Genomic DNA, 25,264 nt, shown 5'->3' with positions numbered 1-25,264 from the left:
AGGGGTCGGGCCCGAGTCCCAGGGTCGCGAGCAGTACCTGGTGAATGCTTCCTGATCTTGGTGGGCCACTTCCAGGGAAATAGCGAGGGCTTCAGCTTTTTCCATGCTGAGGTCTTTAGCTTCCAGCAGTCTTTGCCGTGAGTACTCGGACCGTAGGCCTTTCAGGAATGCGTCGCGGATATTATCTTCAGTATTTTCGGCTGCCGACACCGATTTAAAGTCACAGTTCCTGGCGAGTGCATATAGCGCCTGTGAGAATTCGGCTACTGATTCTCCTGGCTGTTGCGGCCGTGATCTTAGGAGGTGCCTAGCGTACATGTAGTTTACCGGGGTCCGGTACTTCTGTTTCAGCAGGTTGATGGCAGTCTCGTAGGTAGTCATGTCCTCGATGAGAGTGTATACTCTCGGGCTCAGTTGTGCCTGCAGGACACTTAGTTTGGATGCCTGAGGGACGCTGGATTCTCTCAGGTATGATTCGAAGCAGACCAGCCAGTGTTTAAAGTCTGCGGCTGAGTTTGCTGCTCGTGGGTTCAGGTCCAGGTACGGCGGTCTGAGGGCTCGCAGCCAAGCTGGCTGGTGTGGCTGTGCTCCTGGGAGCTGCGCTGGTGGCTCCTCCGCCGGTTGTGACTCGTTGTCGGACATCATTAAATTTAGTCAATAAAATTGATATACCTATCAATTCCTCCAATAAAAGGCGAAGAGTTACGAAGGTGACTAAAGGTTTTTATTGACTAAATAACAGAGCCCACTCTCGTGGGTGATCCGATCCAAGCAGGAGGAATACCAGCCAGTCGCTCACCTTTATACCTGGCCTGGTGGGTGGAGCCAAGGCGGAGTCGGCAGTGGTCATCCCAGGTATAGCAGTGTGGCAAGAGGCGACCTCGTACCGTGATACAATAGTGGTCAGTGATACAGTTATAACGAACAGTGGTGAACAGTGCTAACTACTAACAGTGATACGATAGTGAACGTGGTTTACCACAGGGGGTCCTTGTACATGAATCACAAAAAGTTAGCATGCAGGTACAGCAAGTAATTATGGAGTGTTGGCCTTTATTACAAAGGGAATGGAGTATAAAAGTAGGGAAGTCCTGTTACAACTGTACCACACCTGTGTGAGACCACACCTGGAGTACTGCACAGTTTCGGTCTCCTTATTTAAGGAAGGTTATACTTGCATTGGAGGCAGTTCAGAGAAGGTTCACGAGGTTGATTCCGGAGATGAAGGGGTTGTCTTATGAAGAAAGGTTGAGCAGGTTGGGCCTATACTCATTGGAGTTTAGAAGAATGAGAGGGGATCTTATTGAAACATATAAGATTCTGAAGGGGCTTGACAGGATAGATGCAGGGAGGATGTTTCCCCTCGTGGGGGAATCTAGAACTAGGGGGCATAATTTCAGAATATGGGGGCACCCATTTAAAACAGAAATGAGGAGGAATTTCTTCTCTCAGAGGGTTGTGAATCTTTGGAATTCTCTTCCCCAGAGAGCTGTGGAGGCTGGGTCATTGAATATATTTAAGGTGGAGATAGACAAATTTTTGAATGGTAAGGGAGTAAACGGTTATGGGGAGCGGGCAGGGAAGTGGAGTTGAGGCCAAGATCAGATCAGCCATGAGCTTATTGAATGGCAGAGCAGGCTCGAGGGGCTGAATGACCTACTCCTGCTCTTATATCTTCTCTATATATAAAGCGGTATTTCTGTCTGTCCTTCCGTCTCCCTGTCTGCCTGTCTGTCCGGCTATACACTCTCAAGTTATAGAGCGTACCTACACGTGCGTTACATCAAAAGAAAGCTTACCATTCCGGAACGGTCATAAGCGTATTTACTTTTCGGTCGGACAAAAATTGCGCCCACGGTATCCAAAAAACGTTCAAAATTCCGCTCATTAGCCGCTCATTAGCATCGAGTGACGTGAAGGTCGACCAATCGTACAGTCGAACAACCCGACGGTCGACCAATCGCTGCGTCACAGGGGTGGGTTTGTCGCGCGTGCATGCCGTCCTAGAGTCGAGTGACAGGACGATTGACCAATCCTACACTTCAGTGACCTGACGGTTGACCAATCGGTGCGTGTGTGGGCGGGCCTAATCATTCTGAACCGAGGTGAGTGGCCGCCATCTTGATTCCAAACTCTTCGTTTCTTTTTCCCGCTTTCTGCGTGTTTCTTTTCGAATCTACATTTCCAGCAAAAAAAAAGGTTGCTTTTAAAACACAAATTGTTTTTTAAAAAAGTTAATTCATTTGTCAATCTTTTCTCTAACATCTATAATTTTCCTACCTTTCACCATTTTTGCAGGCCTGGAAGCCTGGGCCTCTGTTGCCCAGCCACGCCCGAGCTAGGCACCGCCCCTCCCACTGGGCCCGCCCCTTGATCGCCGCCATCTTGGTAAAGGCTGGCGGCTCGTGACTGGGCCGAGTGTTGCCATCGCCGCCATTTTGGTAAAGGCTGGCGGGAGGGAGCCGAGCGGGAGATGAGTTGCGGTCACTGCGAGGCTCGGGCTCAGCTGATCGGGCGCTCATCAGGGGTCGGCCCGCAACACATCGACCGGAGGAGCGGCGGCTCTCTCCTTCCCCACCGCGGCTCGGGTGGGGGGCCGGTGCTCGGGAGGGCGGGGCTCGGGAGGGCGGGGCTCGGGCTGACCGGGGCGCTGCGCTCGGCTGGGCCATGTCAGTGCGTGGGGCGGCACGGAGCTCCGCGGAGCCATCGCCGGCAGAGGGGAGAGGGTCTGCTGGCTCCCCCCCTCCCTTTCCCCCCCACCTCCCTTCCCCCCTCCTTCCCCCACCCCCACCCTTCCCCCCCACACCATTTCCACCCCCCCCTTCGCCCCCCCACACACCCCCTCCCCCTCCCTCACCCCCGTCCCCCTCCGCACCCCCCTCCCACACACTCCCTCCTCCCCCTGCCCCTCTCCACCCTCCCCCTCTCCCCACCACACACTCCCTTCTCCCCCTCGTCCCCCTGCCTCCCCCCCGCATCCCCCCTCCCCTTCCTCCACTCCTCCCCCTCCCCTTCCCCCCAGTCGCTCTCACTCTTCCCCCAGTCGCTCTCTCTCTTCCCTCCAGTCGCTCTCTCTCTTCCCCCCGTCGTTTTCTCTCTTCCCCCCAGTCGCTCTCTCTCTTCCCCCCAGTCGCTCTCTCTCTTCCCCCCAGTCGCTCTCTCTCTTCCCCCCAGTCGCTCTCTCTCTTCCCCCCAGTCGCGCTCTCTCTTCCCCCCAGTCGCTCTCTCTCTTCCCCCCAGTCGCTCTCTCTCTTCCCCCCAGTCGCTCTCTCTCTTCCCCCCAGTCGCTCTCTCTCTTCCCCCCAGTCGCTCTCTCTATTCCCCCCAGTCGCTCTCTCTCTTCCACCCAGTCGCTCTCTCTCTTCCCCCCAGTCGCTCTCTCTCTTCCCCCCAGTCGCTCTCTCTCTTCCCCCCAGTCGCTCTCTCTCTTCCCCCCAGTCGCTCTCTCTCTTCCCCCCATCGCTCTCTCTCTTCCCCCCGTCGCTCTCTCTCTTCCCCCAGTCGCTCTCTCGCTTCCCCCGTCGCTCTCTCTCTCTTCCCCCCAGTCGCTCTCTCTCTTCCCCCCAGTCGCTCTCTCTCTTCCCCCCAGTCGCTCTCTCTCATCCCCCCAGTCGCTCTCTCTCTTCCCCCCAGTCGCTCTCTCTCTTCCCCCCCAGTCGCTCTCTCTTCCCCCATCGCTCTCTCTCTTCCCCCAGTCGCTCTCTCTCTCTTCCCCCCAGTCGCTCTCTCTCTCTTCCCCCCAGTCGCTCTCTCTCTTCCCCCCCACACCATTTCCACCCCCCCCTTCGCCCCCCCACACACCCCCTCCCCCTCCCTCACCCCCGTCCCCCTCCCCACCCCCCTCCCACACACTCCCTCCTCCCCCTGCCCCTCTCCACCCTCCCCCTCTCCCCACCACACACTCCCTTCTCCCCCTCGTCCCCCTGCCTCCCCCCCGCATCCCCCCTCCCCTTCCTCCACTCCTCCCCCTCCCCTTCCCCCCAGTCGCTCTCTCTCTTCCCCCCCAGTCGCTCTCTCTCTTCCCCCCAGTCGCTCTCTCTCTTCCCCCCAGTCGCTCTCTCTCTTCCCCCCAGTCGCTCTCTCTCTTCCCCCCAGTCGCTCTCTCTCTCCCCCCCAGTCACTCTCTCTCTTCCCCTGTGGAAATATAGAATATCATACATATAGTTTTGTGTCAGTCTTGCAAAGTATGATGGGATAGTTGACATGGGTTAAAAGTTTAAGTATTGGTTTAGTTGATGCAAGACTGTTGGAACATGGCCAGAACAGAATGTGCTAGGCACCAAAACCGCTCCCAAGGTGCAGCCTGTAACTGAACAATGTAAGAGGAATAGGAGTAAGTCTCTGGTGACAGATGTCTTTGTGTATGTAGCAATGATTAACTATGTGTACGTACAGGAATGTGATAAGATGTTCTATTGATTGTTCTTGTGCATGAAACGGTTTGATGTATGATAATGATGTGTCAATCAGGAGTTGTTTACTTCACTGTATAAATATAGAGTCCGAATGCGTGCTTGTTGAAGTTGTTGCCTCAGCCATTGACTGAGACACGCTTCCCTTCTGCAAGTAAAACATTAAAGTATTACTTTTCTGACGGAATCCGGTGTCTAGAGTCTTACTCGGAGTCGAGATTTCGACACCCCCCAGTCGCTCTCTCTCTTCCCCCCAGTCGCTCTCTCTCTCTTCCAACAACAACATGCCCTCAAAAATCCCTCGGCACCACCGGGCACTTCAGCTAGTATATATATATAAAGCAGTATGTCTGTCCGTCTGTCTGTATGTCTGTATATCTGTCTGTATGTCTGCCTGTATGTCTGTCCGCTATACACTCAAAAGTTATAGAGCGTACCTGCACATATGTTATATCAAAAGAAAGCTGATGATCAGGGGAGTGTCATAGGCGTATTTACTTTTTGGTCAGACAAAAATTGTTCGGACAGTATACAAAAAAGGTTCAAAAATCCGCTCATTCGCGGTTGACCAATCCTACCGCTCATTAGCGTTGAGTGACGTGATGGTTGACCAATCCTACAGTTCAGTGACCTGATGGTTGACCAATCGGTGCGTCACAGGCGGGACCTAATCCTGCAGCCTCCCGAAACTTCGCCGCCATTTTTTCCCCTGCTTTTCCTCAACAGCGAGCGGGGCAGCTGCGTCGGCCCGCCGGAGCGGGAGGTGAGTTTGGGTCACTCATGCCGGGCCTCACAACCGCGCGGCCCGAGACACAGAGCGGGGGAGCGGCAGCGGCCGGCCGTCAACCGCGCGGCCCTCTAAACTGCCCTGGCGACGCCGGGCCCCCCCTGCTAGTGTTCTTATAAATGGGATGGGCTCTGCTGGCAAGACCAAGGCATGGGACTGTGACGGAGTGGGAGGTGACTGGGCATGGGTGGCACAACAATGGGGAGCAGGACAATGAAGCAGAAATAGGCCCACAAGGCAGTAAGGGTGGGAGCAAAAACAGGCTTTGGGTGATCTTTCTGAAAACAACTGAAAGGTGATATAAATTTTTTAAACTTATAAAACCTCCCCTCAGTCAAGTAATAAAATCATTTTTTTATTGTTTTTGTAGCTTTCTCAAAGAAATTGCAGCTGTCTGGATTGAGCTGGGAGACACAGTTTGGATACACAACAGTACCACTTAGCATTGGGAACCCTGCAAAAATTAATGGTAAATATATCCATTTAAAGCATTTCTAGGCATTTTAAAATAGTGATTTTAGGCTTTACCCAGACATATTGTAAAATATGTAATTCTTCAAATTTCGGTTAAAGTCTCATTTTGGACATTATAAATTTCAGTTATTGAGAAAATATTTCATCTGCAAATTTTCAGAAAGCATTTTGAGTGATTTGTGGGGAAAATATATTACAGCAACACTTAGTGGCCAGAGCCTGTAGGTACACAGTGATGTGCCAGTTTACACCGCCTCTTTCCATTACAAATATAGATACAGGAAACTTTGGTTTATCTGGAGGTTAACTGTCCGGAATGCTCGAGCCACCAGCAAAATTCAGGAGTCAGTTCAGTAATTTTTTTTTCTTTTCGTTGCTTTTTTTTCACCAGTCAGGCTCTGCAAGGTCTAGCTAAAGCTGTTGCTTAGCTACAGAGACGCTTGCAAGCTACGGTTGACTGTTTAGAAGCTGTTGAGCAACAGGGTTTGTTACTAGATACGGAGCTCAAAAGCTTCCGTATGTTTTAACATTAGCGCTGGTTTGTCTGGCACTTTTGATGGGACAGCAACAGGTCGGTGCCGGATATCACAAAGTTTCCTGTACTGGACTTTGTAGTGGAAAAAGTTGACAAAAAAAGTTACAAAAGATGTGACAACATGAAGTAATGTTTTGTAGATAGAAAATGCATGCAGATTTTTATATTATTTTTAATAAGATATATATTCATCAGTGTAAAGGCCTCAGAAAAGGAGGTTTACCAGGATGTTACCAGGGATGAGGGAGAGTGGTTAGCACTGTTGCCTCACAGCGCCAGAGACCCGGGTTCGACTCCGGCCTCGGGTGACTGTCTGTGTGGAGGTTGCACATTCTCCCCGTGTTTGCGTGGGTTTCCTCCGGGTGCTCCGGTTTCCTCCCACAGTCCAAAGATGTGCGGGCTAGGTTGATTGGCTATGATAAATTGACCCTTAGTGTTAGGGGGATTAAATACACGGGGATAGGGTGGGATATGTGTTGATGTAGGGGTTACGGGGATCGGGTGGGATATGTGTCGGTGCAGGCTCGATGGGCTGAAATGGCCTCTATCTGCACTGTGGGGTTTCTGTGATTCTGTGACTTCAGTTATGAGGAGATGCTGGAAAAGTTAGGACTGTTCTCTTTGGAACAGAGAAGGTTAAGAGGTGACCTAATAGAGGTTTGCAAGATGATGAGAGGTTTGATAGAGTAGGTCGAGAAAAACTATTCCCTCTGGCGAGTGGGTCAATAACCAGAGGTCATGGATTCAAAATCATCTAGAGGGGAGATGAGGAGAATTTTTTTCACTCAGAGTTGTCAGGATCTGGAACGCTCTTCCTGAAAAGGTGGTGGAACCTGATCCCACAAATAATTTTAAAAGGGAGTTGAACAGGTCCTTGAGGATGAGGAACTTACAGGGTTACGGACAAAAAGCGGGGCTGTGGCACTAAGCACGACGGCTCTTTCAAAGAGCCAGCACAGGCACAACAGTCCGAAAGGCCTCCTTCTGTACTGTAAGTTTCTATGATTCTATGAATTAATTTAATTTATTGTTTCAAAACATTCATCTTAAGACTACATACAGAGTAGTACACGCAGTCCTACATCTCGCAACTTGTGTGTAAAGAACTTTCCGGGAATCATGAGGGATGCCTATCCAGGCCATTCACGGAGGCTCTTCTTGAAGCTAGCCAAATTTCCTACTGAGCAAAGCTTTGTATCTCTTTTTATACAATTTTAAACACAAGCTGTCATTATCTAATTCTTGTTGGGTGTTTTATGACCCATAGGTCATTGAATAGATGGCTGGATATACAACCCCATTCTGGTCAATATACTGTTACATTGTCATCTCAGCAACTTTTTCTTCCTATGTTTGCTTTTTCCAAACTCATAGAGTCATAGGCCGCAATTTTGCCGGCGCTCAGAGGGCGGGTTTGGAGGCGGGTCATAGGTTAAAATCGTCTTGATTGATGGCGGGTTGCGATCCCACCGTCAACCCGCCTCCAAACAGCTTTCCCAAGTGTCGGGTCCCCGATTTGCGAATGGACCCGACACCTAGTGGCGGGAAGCGGATTAAAGGCAATTGCCTGCCTGTTAACAGGTAGCTCCCGGTAGTTGTCAGCCTATTTTTGAATTTCGCCGCTTCTGGCTCGGGTTTCCCGACGTCCGGACACCATGCCAGGTAAGTGTGGCGTGTTGTGAGTCTGCTGTAATGTTTCTGGATTGATGACAGCTGCAGAAGTGGTGTGAAGGATCCAATGTTGCACATGGTGAGTGTCAGAGGAAAGAAAATGTTGGTTACTGCATTTTTAATACATTTACACATTTCTTTAGTTTACAAGTTTTTTAATCCATGTCCAGTGCTATCTCATTGTGAGAACCCTCTCACCAGTGACAGATCGCTTCTGTCACCTCACCTGCAGCTGCCATTTATTCCATCCTATGGAGGGAGTCATTGGAGAGCCTGGGTGCAAGAGGTCACCTTTGTGCAGTGATTGTCAGCGTTTGCAGCACCTCAATGCTGTCAAACACTGAAAAATCAACAGTCAACATAAAATTGTGCGTAGTCCCTTTAAGGAAACCGGCAGAGGACGCGTCATCAAATGACGTCATCTGACCCGCTTCCTGTTAATTGGGCGGGCTTATCAAGGTCAATCAAGGCAAAATCACGTCTGTGGGCCGGATGCAGCTGGGGGTGGGACTGGAAGCCGGAAACCACCTGATCCGCACCCAACCCACCTCCATTAATAAAATCGTGGCCATAGAGTCATAACAACACAGAAGGTGAGGCCACAGCTGGAGTACTGTGTGCAGTTCTGGTCACCTCACTATAGGAAGGATGTGATTGCTTTGGAGAGGGTGCAGAGAAGATTCACCAGGATGTTACCTGGGATGGAGCGCCTCAGCTATGAAGAAAGACTAAACAGGCTGGGGTTGTTTTCCTTGGAGCAAAGAAGGCTGAGGGGGGACCTGATTGAGGTGTACAAAATGATGAGGGGCATAGATAGGGTAGACAAAGAGGAACTTTTCCCCTTAGTAGGGGGGTCAATAACAAGGGGGCATAGATTCAGGGTAAGGGGCAGGAGATTTAGAGGGGATTTGAGGAGGAACTTTTTCACCCAGAGGGTGGTTGGAATGTGGAACTCAATGCCTAAAAGGGTGGTAGAGGCAGGAACCCTCACAACATTCAAGAAGCATTTGGATGAGCACTTGAAATGCCATTGCATACAAGGCTATGGACCAAATGCTGGAAAATGGGATTAGACTGGACAGGGATGGATGGGCGGCGCAGACACGATGGGCCGAAGGGCCTCTTTCTGTGCTGTAAAACTCTATGACTATGACTCTATGAGAAGGAGACCATTCAGCCCATCGAGTCCATGCTGGCTCTCTAGAGCAATTCAGTCAGTCCCATTCCCCCGCTCTATCCCCGTAGCCCTGCAAGTTTATTTCCCTCAAGTGCTTATCCAGTCTCCCCTTGAAAACATTGAGTGTCTCCGCTTCCACCACTTCCGTGGCAGCGAATTCCAGGTCATCACCACTCGCTGTGTAAAAAGATTTTCCTCACATCCCCCCTGTATCTCTTGCCCAAAACCTTAAATCTGTGTCCCCTAGTCCTTGTACCATCAACTAGTGGGAACAGCCTTTCCCCATCTAGCCTATCCAAACCCGTCACAATCTTGTACACCGCTATCAAATCACCCCTCAACTTCCTTTGCTCTAATGAAAACAAATCCAGCTTCTTCAACCTGTCCTTGTAGCTAAGATCCCCCATCCCCGGAACCATTCTGGTAAATCTCTTCTGCACCCTCTCAAGGGCCTTCACATCCTTCCTAAAGTGTGGTGACCAGAACTGGACGCAATACTCCAGTTGTGGCCTAACAGGCGCTTTATAAAGGTTCAGCATAATTTCTCTACTTTTGTACTCAATACCTCTATTTATGAAGCCCAAGATCCCATATGTTTTGTTAACCTCTCAATATGTCCTGCCACCGTCAGGGACCTATGCACATTAACTCCCAGGTCCCTCTGTCCCTGCACACTCTTTAAAACTGAGCCATTAAGTGTATATTGCCTCTCCCTGTTCCTTCTGCCAAAATGCATCACCTCACACTTCACTGTATTAAATTCCATCTGCCACTTGTCTGCCCATTCTGCTAGCCTTTCTATGTCCTGCTGCAGTCGATTGGTATCATCATCACTGTTTGCCACACCCCCAAGTTCGGTGTCATCCGCAAATTTAGAAATACTATGTATTCCAATATCCAAAAAATATCAAAAAAATCAGTGGCCCCAGCACTGACTCTTGGGGAGCACCACTGTCTACCATCCTCCAGTCTGAAAAACAGCCATTTACCACAACTATTCCATGGGCCTCAATTTTGTTAACAACATATGTGGTACTTTGTCAAACGCCTTCCGAAAATCCATGTAGAAAACATCCATTGCATTCCCTTCATCAACGGTAGCGTAGTGGTAATGTCACTGGGCTATTAATCCAGAAGCCCGGACTCATGATCCAGAGACGTGAATTCAAATCCCACCACGGCAGCTGGGAATTTAGATTCAGTTAATTAAATAAAACTGGAATAAAAAGCTAGTATCAGTAATGGTGACCATGAAACTATCGGATTGTCGTAAAAACCCATTTGGTTCACTAATGTCCTTTAGGGAAGGAAATCAGACCCACAGCGATGTGGTTGACTTTTAACTGCCCTCTGAAATGGCCTAGCAAGTCACTCCGTTGTAACTAACAGCTACGAAACATAATAAGAATGAAACCGGATCGACCTCGGCACCGGCTACGGACACGGCAATGGCACACCCAGCCTAGCCGACCCTGCAAAGTCCGCTTCACCAACGTCTGGGGACTTGTGCCAAAATTGGGAGAGCTGTTCCACAGACTAGTCAAGCAACAGCCTGACATAGTCATACTCACAGAATCATACCTTTCAGCCAATGTCCCAAACTCCTCCATCACCATCTCTGGGTATGTCCTGTCCCACCGGCAGGACAGACCCACCAGGGGTGGTGGCACAATGGTCTACAGTCAGGAAGGAGTGGCCCTGGGAGTCCTCAACATTGACTCTGGACCCCATGAAGTCTCACGGCTTCAGGTCAAGCATGGGCAAGGAAACCTCCTGCTGATTACCACCTACCGCCCTCCCTCAGCTGATGAATCAGTACTCCTCCATGTTGAACACCACTTGGAAGAAGCACCGAGAGTAGCAAGGGTACAGAATGTACTCTGGGTGGGGGACTTCAATGTCCATCACCAAGAGTGGCTCAGTAGCACCACTACTGACCGAGCTGGCCGAGTCCTGAAGGACATAACTGCCAGTCTAGGCCTGCGACAGGTGGTGAGAGAACCAACACGAGGGGTAAAACCTACTTGACCTCATCCTCACTAATATACCTGTCGCAAATGCAGCTGTCCATGACAGTATTGGTGGCAGTGACCACCGCACAGTCATTGTGGAGACTAAGTCCCGTCTTCACACTGAGGACACCCTCCATCGTGTTGTGTGGCACTACCACCGTGCTAAATGGGATAGATTCAGAACAGATCTAGCAGCTCAAAACTGGGCATCCATGAGGCGCTGTGCGCCATCAGCAGCAGCAGAATTGTATTCCACCACAATGTTTAACCTCATGGCCCGGCATATCCCTCCCTCTACCATTACCACCAACCAGGGGACCAACCCTGTTCAATAAGGAGTGTAGAAGAGCATGCCAGGAGCAGCACCAGGCGTACCTAAAAATGAGGTGCCAACCTGGGGAAACTGCAACACAGGACTACATGCATGCTAAAAAGCAGAAGTAACATGCTATAGACAGGACTAAGCGATCCCACAATCAACGGATCAGATCAAGGCTCTGCAGTCCTGCCACATCCAATCGTGAATTAAACAAATAATGGGAGGAGGAGGCTCCATGAATAACCCCATCCTCAATGATGGTGGAGCTCAGCACGTGAGTGCAAAAGACAAACCTGAAGCGTTTGCAACCATCTTCAGCCAGAAGTGCCGAGTGGATGATCTCTCCTTCCTCCTGAGGTCCTCACCATCACAGAAGCTAGCCTTCAGCCAATTCGATTCAATTCAGGTGATATCAAGAAACGGCTGAGCGCACTGGATACAGCAAAGGCTGTGGGCCCCGACAACATCCTGGCTGTTGTGCTGAAGACTTGTGCTCCAGAACTAACTGCGCCTCTAGCCAAGCTGTTCCAGTACAGCTACAACACTGCCATCTACCCAACAAAGTGGAAAATTGCTCAGGTATGTCCTGTCCACAAAATGCAGGACAAATCCAGTCTGGCCATTTACCGCCCCGTCAGTCTACTCTCAATCATCAGCAAAGTGATGGAAGGTGTTGTCGACAGTGCTATCAAGCGGCACTAATCAATAAGCAGCTCAGCGATGCTCAGTTTGGCTTCCACCAGGACCACTCGGCTCCAGACCTGATTACAGCTTTGGTCCAAACATGCACAAAAAAGCTGAATTCCATCTGCTGCAGGCCCAGTCTGGCAGCTATGTCCTTCAGGACTCAGCCAGCTCAATCAGTTGTGGTGCTACCGAGCCACTCTTGGTGATGGACATTGAAGTCCCCCACCCAGAGTACATTCCATGCCCTTGCTACTCTCAGTGCTTCTTCCAAGTGGTGTTCCACATGGAGGAGTACTGATTCATCAGCTGAGGGAGAGTGGTAGGTGGTAATCAACAGGAGGTTTCCTTGCCCATGCTTGACCTGAAGCCATGAGACTTCATGGGGTTATGAGTCAATGTTGAGGACTCCCAGGGCCACTCCTTCCCGACTGTATACCACAGTGCCGCCACCCCTGGTGGGTCTGTCTTGCCGGTGAGACAGGATATACCCAGGGATGGTGATGGAGGAGTTTGGGACATTGTCTGAAAGATATGATTCTGTGAGTATGATTATGTCAGGCTGTTGCTTGACTAGTCTGTGGGACAGCTCTCCCAATTTTGACACAAGTCCCCAGATGTTGGTGAGGAGGACTTTGCAGGGTCAACTGGGCTGGGTGTGCTTTTATCATGTCTGTAGCTGGTGCCAAGTGGTCCGTCAAGTTTTTTCCTTATTGTTTTTCGTCGCAGTTTTTTACAACCGAGTGGCTTGCTAGGCCATTTCAGAGGGCAGTTAAGAGTCAACCACATTGCTGTGAAGAAGAAGGAGAAGAAGGGTCTGGAATCATATGTAGGACAGACCAGGTAATGATGGCAGATTTCTTTCCCTAAAGGACATTAGTGAACCAGATGGGTTTATAAAACAATCCAATAGTTTCATGGTCACCATTACTCATACTAGCTTTTTATTCCAAATTTTATTTAATGAACTGAATTTAAATTCCCCAGCTGCCATGGTGGGATTTGAACTCATGTCTCTGGATAATTAGTCCAGGTCGCTGGATTACTAGTAACACAACCACTATACTACCGTTCTTTAACCTCAGGGCTCTGGCATATCCCTCACTCTAACATTACCATCAAGCCACGTGACCAACCTTGGTCAATTAGGAGTGTAGTAGAGCATGCCAGAAGCAGCACCAGGCGTACAGTACCTAAAAAATGACCTGCCAACCTGGGGAAGCTGCAACACAGGACTACATGCATGCTAAACAGCGGAAGCAGCATGCTATAGACAGAGCTAAGCGATCCCACAACCAATGGATCAGATCCAAGCTCTGCAGTCCTGCGATATCCAGCCGTGAATGGTGGTGGACAATTAAACAACTAACGGGAGGAGGAGGCTTCATGAATATCCCCATCTTCAAAAATGGCTTCAGCCTTGTCTTTTGCATCGCGATCCCGAGCAACCATATCTGCAGTGAGTGTCTGCAATTCGAGGAACTTCAGCTCAGAGTTGTTGAGCTGGAGTACGAGCTGCAGACATTGCGATGCATCAGGGAGGGGGAGAGTTACCTGGACACTTTGTTCCAGGAAGCAGTCACACCATTTAGGTTAAGTAGTACTTTAGAGTTCGTCAGTGGCCAGGAGGGTGTGACTGCGAGTGAGGCAGGTATGAGGACCCAGGATGTAATGATGGAGGAGCCTCAGCCCGTGACCTTGTCCAACAGGTACGAGGTACTTGCTACCTGTATGGATGAGGAAAAGGACTACAGGGAGGATGGGCAAACTGACCGTGGCACCGTGGTACAGGGGCCATCCAAGTTGGGGGAGAAGGAAGGAATGTGGTAGTGGTAGGGGACAGTATATAGAAACATAGAAGATAGGATCAGGAGTAGTCCATTCGGCCCCTCGAGCCTGCCCCGCCATTTAATGAGATCATGGCTGATCATCCAAATTCAGTACCCTGTCCTTGTTTTCTCCCCATAACCCTTGATCCCTTTAGCCTTAAGAAATATATCTAACTCCTTCTTGAATATATTTAATGAATTGGCCTCAACTGCCTTCTGTGGTAGAGAATTCCACAAGTTCACTACTCTCTGGGTGAAGAAATTCCTCCTCATCTCTGTCCTAAATGACTTACCCCTTATCCTTAGATTGTGACCCCTGGTTCTGGACTCCCCGACCATCGGGAACATCCTTCCTGCATGTAATCTGTCTAATCCTGTTAGAATTTTATAAGTTTCAATGAGATCCCCTCTCATTCTTGTAAACTCCAGCGAATATAAGCCCAATCAATCCAATCTCTCCTCATATGTCATTCCTGCCATCCCAGGTATCAACCTGGTGAATCTTCGCTGCACTCCCTCCATGGCAAGAACATCCTTCCTCAGATAAGGCGACCAAAACTGCACACAATACTCAAGATGTGGTCTCACCAAGGCCCCGTACAACTGCAGCAAGACACCCTTGCTTACCTTCAGCGACTGGTGCACAAGGACACCCAGGACTCGTTGCCCCTTCTCCCAATCTATTGCCATTCAGATAATAATCTGCCTTCCTGTTTTTGCCACCAAAGTGGATAACCTCGCATTTATCCACATTATACTGCATCTACCATGTATCTGCCCAATCACCCAACCTGTCCAAATCATACTGGAGTTTCTCTGCATCCTCCTCACAGCACACACGCCCACCCAGCTTTGTGTTGTCTGCAAACTTGGAGATATTACATCTGGTTCCCTCATCTAGATCATTAATATATATTGTGAATATAGTCAGGGGGATAGATGCTGTTTTCTGCAGCCGCGAAAGAGAGTCCCGAAGGCTGTGTTGCCTGCCCGGTGCCAGGGTTAAGGATATCTCCTCATGGCTGGAGAACAACTGGGAGTGGGAGGGGGAGGATCCAGTTGTCATGGTTCATGTAGGAACCAACGACATAGGTAGAACTAAGAATGAAGTTCTGCTGAGGGAGTTTGAGGAGATAGGATCTAAATTAATAAGCAGAACCTCAAGGGTGATAATCTCTGGATTACTACCTGAGCCACGCGCAAATTGGCATCGGGTCAAGCAGATCAGAGAATTAAATGCAGGGCTCAAAGAGTGGTGTGGGAAGAAGGGGTTTCAATTCATGGGGCACTGGCACCAGTACTGGTGAAAGAGGGAGCTGTTCCGCCTGGACAGTCTCCACTTAAACCGGGCTGGGACCAGCGTCCTGGTGAATCGAATAACTAGGGCTGTAGATAGGGCTTTAAACCAAAAAGTGGGGGGGGGGGGGGGGGCGGAGTCAAGTGAAGGGAAATTTAGAAATCTAAAGAGAAAGGTCAAGGCAATAGAGCAGTGTAGCGATTTGGGTAAAAATAAGCAGAAAGTGACAGGAAGGGACAGAGGGGGAAAAATTGAGTCGAGCCCCCTTTGGGGAGCTAACTAATTTGTGCCCCCGCAGCCGACGTTGAGTGGTAGCGCCCCAAGAGGGAAGCGGGGCGCTACTGGAAGCGCCCTGCCTCCCTCTTGGGGCGCTGCGAGTGAATATCGTGCCGCGGTATTGCAGGCCTTCCTCCCCTTCTTAAAGGGGAGGGGCCTTGCGCAGCGCGACCCAGGGCCCAGCTGGGCCACCGGGGATCGGAGTGCTGGCAAAAGAGCCCGGCACTCAAGAGAAGTGCCGGGCTCATGGAGCGCAGCCGGCACTCTGCAGGAGGGGGGGGCGGGTCAAGAGGCTGGGGACGGCAGCGGAGGCAGGTGCTGGCAGGCGGCCAGCAACAAAAATGGCCGCCCAGCACCTCGCCTTTAAATAGCGCCACCCCGGCCGCAGGTAGGCCCCCCTCACCCCGTCGGACATAGTGTCCGCCGATAAGTAGGGGGCGCTACTGAAGATCGCAGCCAGGGCGTGAGCGGGGCGCTGCGCATGGCGATGACGTCATCACCAGCGGCGCAGCGCCACGGGCGCTAACGGGTCCCCCCGCCGCTAACCTCCTGCTGAATTTCGCGGGAGGTGTTGGCAGCACTGTGCCTGGGCGCTATTTGCTTTGCACTCCATTAGCAGGAGGCGCAAAGCAACCGAATTTTTCCCCCCAGAGAGTTTAACAGTAGCAGTGCAGCAGAGAATAAGGTCAAAGCAGGGAATAATGGTAAAAATTTAAATTAAAGGCTCTTTATCTGAATGCATGAAGCATTCGTAACAAAATAGACGCACTAGTGGCGCGAATAGAGATAAATGGGTTTGATCTAATAGACATTACAGAGACGTGGTTGCATTGTGACCAAGGTTGGGAACTAAATGTTCCAGGGTACTTGACATTTTGAAAAGACAGGCAGAATGGAAAGGAGGGGGGGTTAGCCCTGAAAATAAAGGATGACATAAGGACAATAGATCAGGAAGTAGAATCAGTATGGGTGGAGATAAGAAATAACAAGGGGCAGAAAACACTGGTGGGAGTAGTATATAGGCCCCCTAACAGTAGCTATACAGTTGGACAGAATATTAATCAAGCAATAGTAGGAGCTTGTAACAAAGGTAATGCAATAATTGTAGGGGACTTTCATCTTCATATAGACTGGGCAATCAAATTGGCAAAGGTAGTCTGGAGGACAAGTTCACGGAATGCATTTGGGACAGGTTCCTAGAACAATATGTCATGGAACCAACCAGGGGAACAGACTATTTTAGATACAAAAGCAAAATACTGCGGATGCTGGAAATCTGAAATAAAAAAAGAAAATGCTGGAAATACTCAGCAGGTTAGGCAACATCTGTAGAGAGAGAAACAGAGTTGACGTTTCAGGTCGATGACCCTTCGTCAGAACTATTTCAAACTATTTTAGATCTTGTATTGTGTAATGAGACATGGTGAATTAGCAATCTCATAGTGAAGGATCCTCTGGGGCAGAGTGATCATAATGATAGAATTTCACATTAAGTTTGAGAGTGACTTGCCTAAGTCCGATACTAGAGTCTTAAACTTAAATAAAGCCAATTACATAGGTATGAGGGGCGAGTTGACTAAGGTAGATTGGAAAAATAGATTATAAGATATGGCGGTAGAAAAGCAGTGGCTAGCATTTAAAGAAATATTGCATAATTCTCAACAAAGATACATTCCATTGAGAAACAACTCAACGGAAAAAGTGATTCATCCGTGGCTAACTAAAGAAGTTAAGGATAGCATTAGATTGAAAGAAGAAGCTTATAATGTTGTGAGGAATAGTAGTAAGCCTGAGGATTGGGAGAGTTTCAGAAACCAGCAAAGGATGACCAAAAAATTGATAAAAAGGGAAAAAATAGAATGAGAGAAAACTAGCAAGAAATATAAAAACATTGTATGAGTTTCTACAAGTATGTAAAAAGGAAGAGAGTAGCAAAAGTAAATGTTGGTCCCTTAGAGGCTGAGACAGGAAAAATTATTACATAAGAACATAAGAAATAGGAGCAGGAGTAGGCCAATCGGCCCCTCGAGCCTGCTCCGCCATTCAATAAGATCATGGCTGATCTGATCCTAACCGCCAATCCACTATCACAGAACCATCTCCTGAATCTAACAGAATTAGACACACGAAATAGGAGCAGGATCAGGCTACACGGCCCCTGGGGAATAAGGAAATGGCAGAAACGTTAAAGAAATATTTTGTATCTGTCTTCACAGTAGAAGACATAAAAAGCATACCAAAAATGGTGGGGAACCAAGGGTCTAATGAGGGTGAGGAATTTAACGTAATTAATATAAGTAGAGAAAAAGTACTAGAGAAACTAATGGGACTAAAAGCCGACAAATCCCCTGGACCTGACGGCCTACATCCTAGGGTTCTAAAAAAGGTGGCTGCAGAGATAGTGGATGCATTGGTATTGATCTTCCAAAATTCCCTAGATTCTAGAACGGTCCCAGCGGATTGGAAGGTAGCAAATGTAACACCGCTATTCAAGAAAGGAGGGAGAGAGAAAACAGGGCACTACAGGCCAGTTAGCCAGACATCAGTCGTCGGGAAAATGCTGGAATCCATTGTTAAGGAAGTGGTATCAGGGCACTTAGAAAATCATAACACGATTAGGCAGAGTCAACATGGTTTTATGAAAGGGAAATCGTGTTTGAGACATTTATTAAGAGTTTTTTGAGGATGTAACTAGCAGGGTGGATAAAGGGGAACCAGTGGATGTAGTATATTTGGATTTCCAAAAGGCATTCGATCAGGTATCACATAAAAGGTTATTACACAAGATTAGAGCTCATGGGGTTGGGGGGTAATATAGTAGTGTGGATAGAGGACTGGTTAACAGACATAAAACAGAGAGTAGGGATAAACGGGTCTTTTTCAGGTTGGCAGGCTGTAACTAGTGGGCTGCCGCAAGAATCAATGCTGGGGCCTCAGCTATTTACAATCTATATTAATGACCTAGATGAAGGAACCGAGTGTAATGTATCCAAGTTTGCTGATGATACAAAGCTAGGTGGGACAGTAAGCTGTGAGGAGAACACAGAGTCTGCAAAGGGATATAGATAGACTAAGTGAGTGGGCAGTAAGGTGGCAGATGGAGTATAATGTAGGGAAATGTGAGGTTATTCACTTTGGTAGGAAGGATAGAAAAACAGGATATTTTTTAAATGGTGAGAAACTTTTAAATGTTGGTGTTCAGAGAGATTTGGGTGTCCTCATGCAAGAAACACAGAAAGCGAGCATGCAGGTACAGCAAGCAATAAGGAAGGCAAATGGCCTTTATTGCAAGGGAGTTGGAGTATAAGAGTAAGGAAGTCTTGCTACAGTTGTACAGGGCCTTGGTGAGACCACACCTGGAGTACTGTGCACAGTTTTGGTCTCCTTATCTAAGGAAGGATATACTTGCCTTGGAGGCGGTGCAATGAAGGTTCACTGGATTGATTCCTGGGATGAGAGGGCTGTCCTGAGAGATTGTGGAGAATGGGCCTATACTTTCTGTATTTTCGAAGAATGAGAGGTGATCTCATTGAAACATACAAGATTCTGAAGGGGATTGACAGGGTAGATGCTGAGAGGTTGTTTCCCCTGGCTGGAGTGTCTAGAACTAGGGGGCGTAGTCTCAGGATAAGGGGTAGACCATTTAAGACTGAGATAAGGAGGAATTTCTTCACTCAGAGGGTGATCGGGCGGGAAACTGGAGTTGATCTTATTGACTGGCGGATCAGGCTTGAGGGGCTATTTGGCCTACTCCTGCTCCTATTTCTTATGTTTTTAGGGCTAGGCCAGTAGTGGTGCTACCGAGCCACTCTTGATGACCGGCATTGAAGTCGACCATCCAAATTACATTCTATGCCCTTGCTACCCTCAATGCTTCTTCCAAGTGGTGTTCTACATGGAGGAGCAGTGATTCATCAGCTGAAGGAGAGCAGTAGGTAGTAATCAGCATGAGGTTTCCTTGCCCCTGCTTGAACCAAAACCATGAGACTTCATGGGGTCCAGAGTCAATGTTGAGAACTCCCCAGCCCAATCCCTCCCGACTGTATACCACTGTGCCACCACCTCTGGTTGGTCTGTCCTGCCGGTGGGACAGGAAATACCCAGGAATAGTGATGGAGGAGTCTGGGTCATTGGCTGAATGGTATGATTTTGTGTGAATGACAATGTCAGTCTGTTGCTTGACTAGTGTGTGGGCCAATTTTGGCACAAGTCCCCAGATGGTAGTGAGGAGGACTTTGCAGGGCGATTGGGCTGGGTGTGCCGTTGTCGTGTCCTAAGCCAGTGCCTTGGTCGATGCCGGGTGGTCTGTCCGGTTTTATCATCGTTTTTCATAGCGGTTTGTTACAACTGAGTGGCTTGTGTGGCCATTTCAGAGGGCAGTTAAGAGTCATTGCTATGGAGTCACATGTAGGCCAGACCAGGTAAGGATGGCAGGTTTCCTTCCCTAAAGGACATTAGTGAACCAGATGGGTTTATAAGACAATCCAATAGTTTCATGGTCACCATTACTGATGGTAGCTTTTTTTTCCAGATTTATTTAATTAACTGAATTTAAATTCCCTAGCTGCCGTGAATGGATTATGGATCTCTGGAGCATAGTTCCAGGCCTCTGGATTAGTAACCCAGTAATATAACCATTATGCTACCGTTCCTGTTTCACTGTTCTGCAGCCGCTCTAAGATACCAGGGGCACTGCGCAGACCGAGAGGGGGCGAAAGAGAGTCAGAGAAATAACACGAGGTTCCGGGTAGGTGTTTACCCGGCGATCTCTACGTGCAGCGATTCAAATGACGCAATTTCCGGCCTGTTCTTCCTCTTTGTCTCGCGCGGTGGAGTGACCAACGCCATTTTGAGCTCTTGCTTTGCCGAGTGAAGTACGCAACAACATCGCCAAGATGTCTGATGAAGGAAAGTTGTTCGTCGGCGGCCTCAATTTCGACACAGACGAGCAGGCCCTAGAAGAGCAGTTCTCCAAGTACGGGCAGATCTCCGAGGTGCGAGTGATCAAGGACAGGGGCACCCAAGCATCCCGCGGTTTCGGCTTCATCACCTTCGACAACCCGGACGATGCCAGGGACGCGCTGCAGGCGATGAACGGAAAATCCATCGACGGCCGGCAGATTCGGGTGGGCCACGCAGAGAAAAAGTCGGGAGGCGGTCGCGGGTATGGTGGAGGCCGCGGCGCCGGCGGCGGCGGCTATAGCAGCAGGAGAGGCGGCGGTTCCTGGGATAGGGAAAGGAGCGGAGGCTACGGCAGCTACGGCAGCAGCCGGTACGAATCGGGAGAGCGCGACAGTTACTCGGGTGGGTACAAGAGCCAGGGCGGCGGATACGGCAGCAGCGGCTATGGTGGCAGTTACGGAAGCCGCTCTTACAGGGACTATGACTGATCGAATCCAAAGAACCATTTCTGCCAGATTCAGGATCAAACTCCAGCCTTTGTTAATAAAACGACTCTTGGAACCGCAGAAAGCCTCTGTATCTGAATTTGATTTGCCTGTTATGTTAAAATGCTAGAAAACCAGTTTCACCATTGTCTTGATTAATCTTGTTACCTGTTGTTTAGTCTGGAGTGGTACCTTAAGTCGGGCTTTCGACTCCCCTCAAATACCATGTCGTTTTCTATATATTTTTTAAAAATAAGACCCACGGAGCCTGTTTTGTCATTTGGACATTTTATTGGCGATTTAACTCGCCACTGAGTCTCCATCCGTGAGCTCCTTTGGAATTTGTTGAAATCGTTTTGCTTTCTGGTGAGATTTTTCCACAATTCCATGCGGCGCAAAGAATGAAAGAGCGCGGAAAAGCACTTGACTCCCACTCTCTGGCCGGGCATTATATCTTTGGAAACCCGGACTGCCATTCTTAAGATGACTGGTCTCCGAGAATACGGATTGCTCGAGTTATTTTCTTTTAATCGACCGATTTTTGGTCGAATTCGCTGTTTCCACTTGGCTCAATTAACTCGTTATGAGGATTGAACATTTTAAAAAAAAAATTAAACTTCATGCTTTGTGGCTTTTAATGAATTTAAATGTTTTCACTTGGACAAGTGACATGGAACCTGTAGAAACCATTATCTTGGGGGTGGGGTAGGGGGGGACCTTTAAGTCTGAATGTTGCCAGCAGTGTGTCCGAGTGCTGAGAGTCATTTTGTTTATCACTGAAAAGTAATGAGAACCACCTACACAGCAACTTTTTTCATGTAACTTGTTACAAGACTCTTTGAAAGCAAACTGATCGTGGTCTTTTGTTTTAAAACTCATTTATTGAAAACTGTATACTGATTAAAAAGTCAATTGTCATTTTCTTGTACTTTCATCAGCTGGCATGGTCCTTTGGACAGAGCGTTGCCACTTGGGAGACAAATCTTTGCCAGTGGATGTATCTGAATAAAATACAGCTTCAGGAACACTAGTGACTTGTCTTTGTTATAAACCATTCAACATTCCTTCCAAGGAGATGAATCTGAAGATGATCCTTTTCTGCCAAACTTGCCTCCAATCATGATTATTTGTTATCTTTTTTAAGTTATGTAAATGCTGTAGATTTGAAGGTGGTGCTCAAGGAAACGGCAATGATCAAGGTAAACCATTGGACATTTAGTTTGGATAGTCTTGGTCTTATTTTCTATCGTTGTTTAATCATTTTTTTGTCCCCAGTTCCCAAAGATACTTGAGGTTTTCATTAGGTGGTTTCCAGTGGCTGTTATTCATGTGAAGGAAGCTGTTTTGCTGTAGGGGTTATTGGAGCCAAATCCAACCTGTCCATTTGCAGTTGTAGTTGGTAATAAAACCCTGCCCAGCTGTAGTACGCCTACCAGAGAGACTGAAGACTGGCTGCAATAGTTACCAATGAACGTCTCCAAGTTTCTGGGGGAAATGCCTGCTGGCTTTTTCTCCTTTTGGTATGTAGAAATCAAACAGGACTGCTTGCGATTTGGTCTCGGCAGAGTCCAGCAGTTTGTTTAAAGGGGAATTTGTTGCTTGAAAGTGATTTGGGGAGGGAACATAACAGGAGTCGACCATTTCTCCCCTGGAGCCTGTTCTGGCATTCATTGAGATTATGGCTGATCTGTGACCTAACTCCCTGAATACCGTTGATTAACAAATTGTAGTATCAATCTTGGATTTAAAATCAACAATTGACGTAGCATCACCTGCTGTCTGAAGAGTCCCAAGCATCGATCACCTTTGCATGTAGGAGTTTTTTCTAACCGCTTCTGAAAGGCGTGGTGCTAACTTTTAGGCTGTGTCCCCTAGTCCTAGACTCTTGAACCAGTGGAAATAGTTTCTATCTACCCTATCTGTTCCCCTTCTGAATTCTGGGGAATACACCCAATCTTCTCTGCGGGGGAGGGCCCGCATGGTCCATTCAAAAATCTTCACATGCATGTTTTTTTGCATTGAGGCCATCTGTGCAGGTCTTCCAGAGTGCTGCGCAGCAGTATTTAAAGGAGAACATAGAATACAGCCCTAGTTTGTGTAATATTTCCTTGTAATTTAACCTGTATAAAGAATATACAGCACAGAAACAGGCCATGTGACCCAACCAGTCCATGCCAGTGTTTATGCTCCACACAAGCTGCCTCCCATCTTTCCTTCTCTAAATCCATCTGCAGAACCCACTATACCCTTCTCCCTCAGGTGTATCTAACTGCCCCTTCTGAATTCCCTATTGGATTTCTTGGTGACTATCTTATATTGATGGCCACTAGTTATGCTCTTCCCCAGTGAGTGGATACAGAGAATGTTTCCATTTTTCATAATTTTAAAGACCTCCTATTAGGTCACCCTTCAGCCTTTTTTCAAGAGAAAGGAGACCCAGCCTGTTCATCCTTCCCGATATGTATACCCTCGCATTTCTGGTATCATCCTTGTAAATCTTCTCTGCACCCTCTCCAGTGCCTCTTGATCCTTTTTTATAATGTGGCGACCAGAACAGCAGTGCTCCCAACACTGATCCTTGTGGAACGCCACTGTGAATAGCTGCCCTTTACTCCTACACTCTGCTTTTTGTCCTGAAGCCAGCCAGCAATCCATTCTGCTACATGTCCCCTGACTCTGCATTCTCTGACCTTGTTCATCCGTCTGTTATGGGGTACCTTATCGAAGGCCTTTTGAAAATCCAAATAAATTTCATCTACTGCATTACCATTGTCTCTCTGTTACCTCTTCAAAAAGTTCAAATAAGGTTGGTTAAGCAAGACTTTCCCTTTTGAAATCCATGCTGACTATTCATTATTTTTAGTTTCTAGATGTTCTATTTTCTCCTTTAGTAGGGATTTCATTTTTTTCCTACCACCGATGTTAAGCTGACTTGTCTAATTCCCTGGACATGTTGTATCCCCCTTAAGTATCGGTATTCCGTTGGCTATCCGCCAGTCCTCTGGCACTACACCTTTTTCTAACTAATTATTAAATGTGTAGTAATGTCTCTGCTATCTCTTCCCTAAATTCTTTTAAAATGCGTGGATGCAATCCATCCAGACCAGCTGTTTTATCTTCCTCTTGAGTTTGATCAGTTTATTTAATATATTCCCTGTTTTATTTTAATGTACTTATCACTAATATCCAATGTCATGTCCACCTGTTCCATCTCCCTGGTAAATACGGAAGCAAAATAATTATTTAATATTTCTGCCATCCTTATCGTTACCTATGGTATTATCTTGTCTATCCCTTAATGGCCCTATTCCCATCCCAACCTTTTTTATTGATGTGCCGATAAAATATTTTACAATTTATGTTCCTTGATAATTTAATTTCATAGTTCCTCGTTGCCTCCCTAATTGATTTTTTGACGTCTCTTCGAATCTGTTCGTATTCTCCCTTATGCACTCCCCTGCTGTCTATGTACTTAATGTATGCCTTTTTCCTTACCCTCAATTGTTCCCTTATGGTTTTTTCATCCATGGAGTCTCATTAGTGTTTAGTTTGTTTCCTTTTAGTGGAATATATTGTTCCTGCACGCTGTTGAACACTGTTTTAAATGTTTCCCATTGCTGTTCTACATCGTTGTTTGCCAATATCGTTGCCCATTTTTTTTTCGCAAGTTCTATTCTCAGCTCCTCTATGCTTTTCTCCAATCTATTAACCTGGTTTTTGTCATACTTATGTCCTTCCCAATTATCATCCTAAAACGTATTATATTATGGTCAGTATTGTCTATCTGTTCCCCTACTTTTACTTCTCTATCTGCTCTGATTCATTCCCCATTACTAGATCCACTAGCAAATCCTCCCTTGGGCTTTTTACATATTAGGTTAGAAAGGAGTCCTGTACACATTGTAGGAACTCCATTCCCTTATCCCCTTTACCTACCTCTTCTGTCCAATTAATATCTGGGTAGGTGAAAACCTTTTTTTAAACTCATATTTCCCTAATTTGCATAATTCTTCCTCCACCTCCCTTCCACTATTAGGTGGTCTGTAGACTACACCTATTGGTGTGATCCATTTTTTTAAATTTCTATCCATATGGATTCTATTTTTGTCTTGCTGATTTCTGCGTCACTTATTTCTACTGCCATTGTTATCCCTAAAGTACAGCTACTCCACCTCCCCTTTTTCCCTCCTATCTTTTCTAAATATGTTATACCCTGCAATATTTAATTCGCAGACCTGATTTTTCTGTAGCCATGTCTCTGTAATCCCAACTATGGTTCCTCACAACGCATGATTGCCTCCAGCTCCCCTGTTTCATTACGGACACACTGCATTGCTGTACAGACAGTTTAACTCATTTTTAATAGGATTTCCTCTCTCTTTATGTTTAACCATTTTTTAGACT

General features: G+C 47.7%; 1 protein-coding gene and 1 pseudogene across 1 annotated transcript in view; both read left to right on the top strand.

Moving 5' to 3' along the window:
- LOC147113142 (uncharacterized) overlaps nucleotides 1-20,346 on the top strand; it is a 118,588-nt gene extending 98,242 nt beyond the window's left edge. Inside the window, exons 4-5 of the mRNA XM_085998041.1 lie at nucleotides 5,570-5,668; nucleotides 20,144-20,346. Of these exons, the coding sequence (XP_085854167.1) occupies nucleotides 5,570-5,668; nucleotides 20,144-20,346 (302 nt within the window). The remainder of the gene's footprint in view (nucleotides 1-5,569; nucleotides 5,669-20,143) is intronic.
- LOC147113141 (cold-inducible RNA-binding protein B pseudogene) lies at nucleotides 20,214-21,890 on the top strand (annotated as a pseudogene).
- The last annotated feature ends 3,374 nt before the right edge of the window (nucleotides 21,891-25,264 follow it).

The sequence above is a fragment of the Somniosus microcephalus genome, chromosome 9 (genome assembly GCF_052327205.1).
Source record: "Somniosus microcephalus isolate GS21.2 chromosome 9, FLI_Smic_1.0, whole genome shotgun sequence".
In the NCBI taxonomy this organism is placed as follows: domain Eukaryota; kingdom Metazoa; phylum Chordata; class Chondrichthyes; order Squaliformes; family Somniosidae; genus Somniosus; species Somniosus microcephalus.
This window is presented reverse-complemented; position numbering and strand designations above follow the sequence as displayed.